At 37.3% G+C, this 9,476-nt stretch overlaps 1 protein-coding gene across 1 annotated transcript in view; it reads left to right on the top strand.

Annotated features, from left to right (window-relative positions):
- Nucleotides 1-497: 497 nt before the first annotated feature.
- LOC107655272 (microtubule-associated protein 1A-like) overlaps nucleotides 498-9,476 on the top strand; it is a 28,131-nt gene continuing 19,152 nt past the window's right edge. The window contains exons 1-2 of the mRNA XM_016442715.1: nucleotides 498-660; nucleotides 6,741-6,842. Of these exons, the coding sequence (XP_016298201.1) occupies nucleotides 504-660; nucleotides 6,741-6,842 (259 nt within the window). The 5' untranslated portion in view covers nucleotides 498-503. The remainder of the gene's footprint in view (nucleotides 661-6,740; nucleotides 6,843-9,476) is intronic.

Here is a 9,476-nt window from a genome sequence, read left to right as displayed (position 1 = left end):
AATTACTGAAATAAATGAACTTTTCCACGACATTCTAATTTATTGAGATGCACCTGTAATATAGAGAGAATTAAAATGATAAAGAACTTAATTGGTAATAATAAAGAAAAAAAGAAGATAAATTTGATATTCGGAAAAGGATTAAGAGAAGGTATTAATCAAAGAATAGTAATGGAATATATAATAGAAACAGGATTTAATAAACGAATTTGATAGTTAAATAAATAAATAAATAAAGCAAAGGGATAGGGGAACACACAAGCTGGGTTTTTTGGCATGGGAGCTGAACACGCAGCAGCCAGAAATACAGCTTGGGTGAGCCCGAAATAAAATGAACAATTAAAAAATAAATAAAATATGAATAGAAGCGGGACTATCATCCATGCATGAATAGAAACAGTTGGTGGCGGTATGTGCCTATGGTGCGGAATACGCCAAAAAATTCCAAAGAAGAAGAAGAAGAAGAAGAATCGGACTTCACGAATGTGTGTAAACTCTGCAACATGGCGGCAGACCACATCGGAGAGCTGGCAAGCATGGACAACTCCAGCCGAAGCGCTCGAGCCGGTTCCTGCAGCGACAGATACTCTTTGCTGGTCATTGTTGGACAGACCAGTCCGGCTGGATTTGTGGATTTACTCGTGTCAGAGACTGAAAGAGGTAAAGGTTCGTCTTACTGAGGGGTGGTGATTGAATGAGAGCCAGCGCGCCACTCTCCGAGTTTACAACATGAAGAGAGAGAGAAACAATGTAGCAACTTTACCAGAACATGACGGAAGTCTCTTTTTGTAGCTCATGTTGCTGGAGTTTTAATATTAGCATTATTATTATTATTATTTGTACAAAATATCTTAAAATATAGAGAAAGAACTATAGTTTGCTAGTTTAAAGTTTCTGCGACTAGTTTAGACGTATTTTAAAATATTTTTTAAAAAGACTGTATTGCTTGTTATCCAAAATAAAAGCCTGATGAGTAGATGCTATGCAGAATTACCACTGAAAGTCTCTTGAAAGCTGTCACATGGCATGCATGTAACCAAATATCAGCTCCAGAGACTCCTTTTGTTCATGTGACCTTGACCTCTTGTCAGCTGAGTGGGAACTAAAATGAGATGAATGCCCACAGAGGGCTCAAACATAGATATTATTTACTGTTGAACAGGGGCTCTCGGCTTTCAAGCGTGGCATGAAACCTGTGTAGGATCTTAAATCAACACGGGGAAGTTCTTCAAAGTTTGACTCCGCTCTTTCTAGAAGAGACGGCAGAATAAACAACAGTCTACTGTCCGTGTCGATGCAGAGAGCCTTGCCTCTGTTTACAAAGATAGCCTATGTTTCCTATAATCTCAGGTGTAAATAATGGTGATGGTTTTTCAGTATTTCATGGTTCTTCTGTAAGATGCTTGGCCCCTGGATCCCAAAGCACTTGAAAAGACCCAGCCTGCTCTGCAGAACATAAATAATGCAGCTGCTTTACTTCAGCATGGCTAAGCCGACATGACTTCCCTGTTCAGACGGTCTGCTTGAAATCTCACCCAGCCTGCAATCCTCCAATCTGAACACGCCCTCTTATGAAAGAAAGATAAGCACATTCATATAGCAGCAGATATGCATCACTGGCTTGTTTTCTCTGTTGAAAGTCCCTGAAAAGCGAAGTAGTTCTTTTGCACAGTTATATATAGCCAGTCTTGTGTTTGCAGACTCTCCTTCCTCATTGTGCTGGTTGGTTCAAAGTTCATCTTTAAAATGTGCGAAATACATCTGTCTTGTTGAAAGAAAACTGATTAGACTGGCCTAAGCTGGTCTTCCACCCCTGTTGGCTTTTAAGAGGGGGTTTATACACTTTCTAGTTGGTAAGATTGGGAGCCCGGGCTGGTTAGAGATGATTGTGTGTGTGCAGCTGGGATTGCTGTAGTTATTTTTCTTTTATCATCTGCTTTCCTTTGATTTTCTGTCTCTTTATCTGTGACTATAAACAAGGGCCGTGTGACTGATATGCACACATCCTCTTTGTGACTGTTGCCAGCGTTTCCTTCTCTTCCTGGTTAGACGCTGCAGCTTCCACCTCGGTAATCGGACAGGAATACGATTAATACGAATACGTCTTAAATGCTGTCAGCGACTTTAAATAGTCGTGGCGCTCGTTCTGCATCTGCAGTGGTGTGTTTTTCGTAATTTTGGCCCTTCTTGAGCCCTACTGAGAGTGTGACCGCAGTTAGTTCGTAAATCATGAGCACGTTCTGCACCACTTTCATTAAAACGTGATCAGCTCCCACACTTCTTTATCCTTATAGCTAAAACACACTAGTGTGCAAACGTAAGTGTGCAACGTTTGTTCATAAGACGTGAATGACGAAACGTATTGTGTGGCTTCTTGAGAAGCGCCTGATCAACATGCTAGCAACCCCATAGTAACTTGCGTATCAACACGTAGCCTATAGCTACCATTGTTGGAAATGTTACTTCGAAACAAGCTACTTTGTAATTTGAAGTTGTTGAGATGTGGTCACATTTACCATTGTTTGGCATATTTTCACAGCGAAATCTAGTTATTTCAATAGAAATCCATGCGATTGGGAATTTTCGTGGCAAAACATTTAAAAGCGTAGATTTTGGATTGGGTTTGAATTAGGGCTGCACGATATTGGAAAAAAACTCACATTGCGATATTTTATTTTTCTGCGATATATATTGCGATATGAAAAAAAAAAATCACCAGATGACTTAAAGCTCTATTTGGAAAAAAAATAATCGATGATTGGGGTGATTTTAGGTGAGTAAATCAGCATAGAAAATAAACAAATTGCAAGCATAGATAAATATAATAGAATAAAGATACAAATGAAACAAACAGTGCTTTACATTTTTCAGGTAAGTCTAACACCAGGAAAGTCCGCTAGTTCACTTGCTTATTTATTATAGTGTTATATTTCAATTCACAAAGAGCATGTGCAGCATTTTGTCCAAGCAATAATAAAAGGACACATTTAATTTATAATTTGTCTTAAATCTCATTTTGTAAAAAAATAATAATAATCGTGAATCGAATCGAATCGTGAGTTGAGTGAATCGTTACATCCCTAGTACATAGAGTCTTTCTCTTGCCCCCACCCACCCATGCACGCACGCACGATAATATCGTGTATCGGCGATCTCACGGGCTGGCGATATGACGATTTGAAAAATGACCATATCGCCCAACACTAATGCGCTTGCCGTCTCGGTCTTGAACATACGTTTTAAATTGACAATTTATATGCTTGATTTATCCCTTTTCATAAAAATGGTCTAAAGGCTGAAATGTTGTTGTATAAGATTTTTGTTTTTGTGAAAACCTGTATCTGAACTGTAAATCATGTAATTTTATGGCTCAGTACTGTATGTTACCACAGACATTGTCCAACCCCACTCATACGGTGTTCATTTTACTTGTGTAGCTCTTAACATTCATAAATCATAATGAATTTTGATCATAAATTGCCTTAAATTTATTTTTTTAAATTCTGCAGATACCCTGTAAATAGTGAAATAAAATTCCTTCCTTCATATTTGTTGATATTTGTGTATTGAAAATATTTTTGATTGACATTTAAACTCCTATCTGATTTTCTATATTTAAAAAAAAGGTATTTTTTTATTTGGACTAGTTAAATTAATTTTCGGGCTACCAAAATCTGAAGAGTACCTGCCCGAAGGGCTACCAGGGATTTTGAAATTTTGCGAGCCCTGTTAAAGATGCATTTCTTTCTAAAGGCGCGTCCAATGATGAGATGGCGAGTCAGGATCATCAGCTTAATTGCGACACTGACTCATAAAACACTAGTTTATTAATAATAAATAATTAAAATATCTCCTTACTATTGTACCCCAACATAGTCATGGTAATTTTTGCGGCAAGCTTTAGCCTATTTAGAAATGCAGATCTCCCGCGGGTCCTTAAAAACTCATAAAGTGAGTTGTATCAAACTTAAGGCCATAAAACGTTTTAAATATGTTAAATGGTATAAGAAATGTCTTAATTATAATTTCAAGAGGTCTTACAGTTGGGGACGGAAAGATTCGCGATACAGCTGGATTAAACTTCAAAAGGCAATGATGTCATTGAATAAATATGAGCGCTGCAGGTTTCAAGTCAAAACGCGGCACAGATGTCTTTATTTGAATGTATCTGAAGGGAACCGACTGTGTTCAGAAATGTGTCGTTGGCATTTTAATTTCATTTGACCTATAATTCCTGATAACGCAGCGCTCATGCGGAGCTACTTTGTGTGCGAGACCACCTCTTCAGCTGGGTCTCGGTATGGTTGTTTGGTGCGCACCCGAGTGCGATTGCTGTATTCACACCTGCCAAAAATGTCCGCATCAAGAGGGGAAACGAACTTGAGTTCGATTCAATCGAACCAAACAAGACAGGTGTGAATACACCCTAATAGAATTCAGGTACAGAAATTGCATAATCAAATGTAAAATAACACTACATAGTCTTCACTGTATAAATTAAATCTAATAAATCTGTGTTAAAGCTACAAAAGTGTTTTGTTGTTTGATCAACATTCATGACACAGAAAGCCTCCGGAACATTAAACTGCTGTGAACCAATATACTGTTACACATCCATTTTCTTTCTCACTTGTTTACCTTCACCTAAGCCATAAGCAACTGTGTTTACAAGGATACTTGCAGAGACATGCATTTTGTCAATTTCTCGCGTATGTGTCATTTCAGGCACAAATAGATGTGGAAGTGAACGGAAGTCGGTGTTCACGTGCATCTGCGTGTCTCTCACCGTGTACACCAGACATGAGCGGCGCGACAAAATACTATAGAACCCATTATAATCAGTGATGCAGTCTACACTGGATGGGGCGCGACACGACAAATCCCCTGCAGCCGCGTTTTATTTATGACGAACTGACACAAAGTTCAAATGATTGGCTGCGGTCGCTTTTTGCGTTCAGTGTAGACAGACTTTAGCTGTTGCAGCGCGGAGCGTGTCACGTCCGGTGTATTCAAAGAAAATGATCAGTATAAATTTAACGATCAGTAAACATCGCACATCCCGCGATGTCGATGCTGAAACGATATATCGTGCAGCCCTAGTTTGAATTTGTCAAACGAATTCACCATGTTGACCAACAGAAAGCTGTTTGGTTTGAAAGTGAGTTGAGCTGTGCTTTAAACATCATTACACTATTGGCAACAGACTAGTGGTCGACTGATATTGGTTTTTTGACAGCCGATGCCGATATCTTGGAAAGCAGGGTGGCCGATGCCCGTTATAAAGCCGATATAATTTTATTTATTTTAATCTATATTTATGAAATTTGAAATCATTTGAAAATGGATTAAAAATAATTGTGTAAAATAAACATACTTATACTTTAGAAGACAAAGCAGTTTCACAAATAAATAAATATTTAATAAAAATCTAATTAAAAAGGAAGTAAGCACTGTAACCAACAGGGCACACGGTATTCTGGGAAGTTTGTGTGCATTGGGAATCTTTTTTTTTTTTTTTAAATAAAGCCAAGGTCATGCACACTTCACAAGATCTCAACTAGATTCGACTAAGTCTGCAAGGTTTGTGAAATTAAATGTTCATTAGTCATTCAAAGATTTGTTTAAATGATATAAATGCGTATTTGCTGAATGCTGACGGCAAATGAGAAAGTATTATAATGTTTGCCTTTCTGTTAATAATAATATTAAAGCAATTGTTTAATATTATTAATATTATCGACCACAACAACAGACAATGGATTTTTTTGGGGGGAAAAGTACTTGTCTACCCAAGTAGCTACTAGCTACTAAGGGTAAATTTACATGACAACAATTGTACTAAAAATGGGAAAGATTTTCCTTTCATTTTATTAAAAGATTCCATTCCATTCCATAAGATCCATTATTTCCTGAGCTTACTTGTTTCACGTCTGTTTTTTTTTTTTTTTGTCATGCTATATTGCTAGTCAGAGGCTACAAACGATAGGAAAACACAGAGTACTGCCAAAGTATATTGCTACCATCCACTATACTGCTGAGAATTTGGGCAGTACGTGAGGAAAAACATGCAGTCATTGCAGTGGTAGAGTTCTTTTTAAGTGAGTCAGTGAAAGAGGTCATCTTATTTTGGCTCAGGGAAAAAACATTTTTTTTCCAGTTAGGTATTGAATTGTGTATAACTTCTCCTGCTCTCTGTCTTTGCATTATTTCTGTCCCGAGAACAAAAACTCAAACCAACTTTTTCTGACCTCTTGTTTGGTTATAAAATATGTACTTAAAGAAGAACGCTGCTTGGTCTCATGTTTTCAGAAACAGAACAAAAACTCAAACCAACTTTTTCTGACCTCTTGTTTGGTTATAAAATATGTACTTAAAGAAGAACGCTGCTTGGTCTCATGTTTTCAGAAACAGAACAAAAACTCAAACCAACTTTTTCTGACCTCTTGTTTGGTTATAAAATATGTACTTAAAGAAGAACGCTGGTTGGTCTCATGTTTTCACAAAAACTCTGAAAGTGGTGGTTCACCTACTCATTTCTTTCACCACAGACACAGAAATCTCTCCAGAAGGTTTAGAAATAGTCTGTGTCAGTGTCTCTTGGCCCATGGACCACAGGATGCTGTCTGTCAGTGAAAGTGTTCAATGTCAGTATCTTCAGTGGACAGTGAATGTGGTCCATGAATAATTGAGCTTTTGCTTGTTGACTGCAGTCTGACTGGGCCGCTTTCATCTTTGTGTAGGTATTCGCTCCTGGAACGTCGACTTGACCGCCTGCAACATAGATGAACAGCTGAAGCTGTTTATTTCAAGACACTCTGCTTTCTTCTCTAAAGACCTCAAAGGTAAGAATCAAACAATCTACATATGAACTATTTGCTCGTCTATTTTATTTTTTTTTTCCATTTTCTTTTTGGAGGGAGATCTGTGAAATTGTGTGGGATTTATTGAAATGTTTATCTGAGAGTATTATACGGAGACCCTAAAGGGACATAGTAATGGAAAGGTATATGAGATAAAATTATAGGCTATTCCAATGATTTTGCATTCTCTTGCAAAAAAAAAAAAGATTTTCTTTAAGAAATGTTGCATTCCCTTGCAAAACTTTCTTTGTGAGTGAACACAAAGTTTCTTGGAGGAAGGCAATATTTTCTGCAAGTGAACATAACATTTCTTGGGGGAACACAAAGATTTTACACTCAAACACAAACTTTTATAAGGGAATGCAAAAGTTTGCAAGTGAACGTAAAGTTTTTCTTGGGGAATGCAAACGTTTTGAGAGTGAACAACGTTTTTTGGGGGAATGGAAAAGTTTTGCAAGTGAATGTAAAGTTTCTTGGGTGAAAGTTTCTTGGGTGAAATGCAAAGGTTTTGAGAGTGAACAACGTTTTTTGGGGGAATGCAAAAGTTTTGCAAGTGAATGTAAAGTTTCTTGGGTGAAAGTTTCTTGGGTGAAATGCAAAGGTTTTGAGAGTGAACAACGTTTTTTGGGGGAATGCAAAAGTTTTGCAAGTGAATGTAAAGTTTCTTGGGTGAAAGTTTCTTGGGTGAAATGCAAAGGTTTTGAGAGTGAACAACGTTTTTTGGGGGAATGCAAAAGTTTTGCAAGTGAATGTAAAGTTTCTTGGGTGAAAGTTTCTTGGGTGAAATGCAAAGGTTTTGAGAGTGAACAACGTTTTTTGGGGGAATGCAAAAGTTTTGCAAGTGAATGTAAAGTTTCTTGGGTGAAAGTTTCTTGGGTGAAATGCAAAGGTTTTGAGAGTGAACAACGTTTTTTGGGGGAATGCAAAAGTTTTGCAAGTGAATGTAAAGTTTCTTGGGTGAAAGTTTCTTGGGTGAAATGCAAAGGTTTTGAGAGTGAACAACGTTTTTTGGGGGAATGCAAAAGTTTTGCAAGTGAATGTAAAGTTTCTTGGGTGAAAGTTTCTTGGGTGAAATGCAAAGGTTTTGAGAGTGAACAACGTTTTTTGGGGGAATGCAAAAGTTTTGCAAGTGAATGTAAAGTTTCTTGGGTGAAAGTTTCTTGGGTGAAATGCAAAGGTTTTGAGAGTGAACAACGTTTTTTGGGGGAATGCAAAAGTTTTGCAAGTGAATGTAAAGTTTCTTGGGTGAAAGTTTCTTGGGTGAAATGCAAAGGTTTTGAGAGTGAACAACGTTTTTTGGGGGAATGCAAAAGTTTTGCAAGTGAATGTAAAGTTTCTTGGGTGAAATGCAAAAGTTTTGCAAGTGAACGTAAAGTTTTTTGGGTGAAATGCAAAAGTTTTGCAAGTGAACGTAAAGTTTTTTGGGTGAAATGCAAAAGTTTTGCAAGTGAACGTAAAGTTTCTTGGGTGAAATGCAAAAGTTTTGAGTGAACAACGTTTTTTGGGGAATGCAAAAGTTTTGCAAGTGAACGTAAAGTTTCTTGGGTGAAATGCAAAAGTTTTGCAAGGGAATGTGAATTTTTTTTTTGGGAGAATGCAACATTTTTACAAGTGATTGAAAAGAATATGAGATAAATTATATTCCAGTGATTTTGCATTCTCTTGCAAAAACTTTGCTTTTCTTTAAGAAATGTTGTTCCCTAGCAAAACTAACATGTCCTTAATGCACAAAGGAGAAGTCCCTTCCAGTCAGGCTTCAGACTGGAGTGAGGCAGAAAAGACCGGCAGCTGATGGAACAGCTGAAATTCTCCAGGCCTAAACCATCTTTACCACTTTATATTAAACCTGTGCCGCCCAAGGGAGTCCTCAGGACCCTGTTAAATGCGTCTTGTATAGTCTTCTCATTTATCTCAAAGGCACAGTGATGTGCATAAGTGATGTATTGATGCTGAGTGTGAGTGATCATTGGCTGGTCTGATTCTTCTCTGACTTCAGCAACGGAGAAATCATTGAAATCTATATTTTTGTTATGGATACTAGATTAGGGCTGTCAAAATGGCTGAAAAACTAAATTCGAATTTTGTACTTAAATATGATCAAAATTCGAATTATATTCGAATTTAAAATGCATAATTTCAGTTAGGGTGAAGAAAAGCTTTTGGCTTTTCTCCTGAGGCCGCAAGAGGGCGCATCATTCAAAGCATAAGATAATGTGACTATCTGCGGAAAAAAAGTGCATAATGTTTAAAATAATGTTTATAAACCAATTATAATTAAGTTGCTTAAACAACTATAAACAAAACAGCATCATGTATGTATGCATAGATTAAAACAGAAGGCGGAAAGCCTATCACACAGAGTACAATTTTCCTTTAAAAACATGAGATGCAGTGGGATGGGGAAAAACCGGCCATAAAGTCTCTGTTTTTTTTTTTCAAAGTTAAACTTGCATTAATTTTCCATGGCTTTCTAAACATGCGGCTCTTTTGTGCGAGACGCGAGTGCAACAGTAATAGATGTCCGTCTAGAAAATGCATGAAATATGCGTTCTGTGTGAACGGCTTGGTTTCGGTTTTGATGTAAACAAGATCTTCTCCGCATTGATGTTCTCTTTT

This window comes from Sinocyclocheilus anshuiensis, unplaced genomic scaffold, assembly GCF_001515605.1.
Source record: "Sinocyclocheilus anshuiensis isolate Anshui unplaced genomic scaffold, SAMN03320099.WGS_v1.1 scaffold988, whole genome shotgun sequence".
NCBI lineage: Eukaryota > Metazoa > Chordata > Actinopteri > Cypriniformes > Cyprinidae > Sinocyclocheilus > Sinocyclocheilus anshuiensis.
The sequence above is the reverse complement of the archived record's forward strand: the minus strand, read 5'-3'. Positions and strand labels throughout refer to the sequence as shown.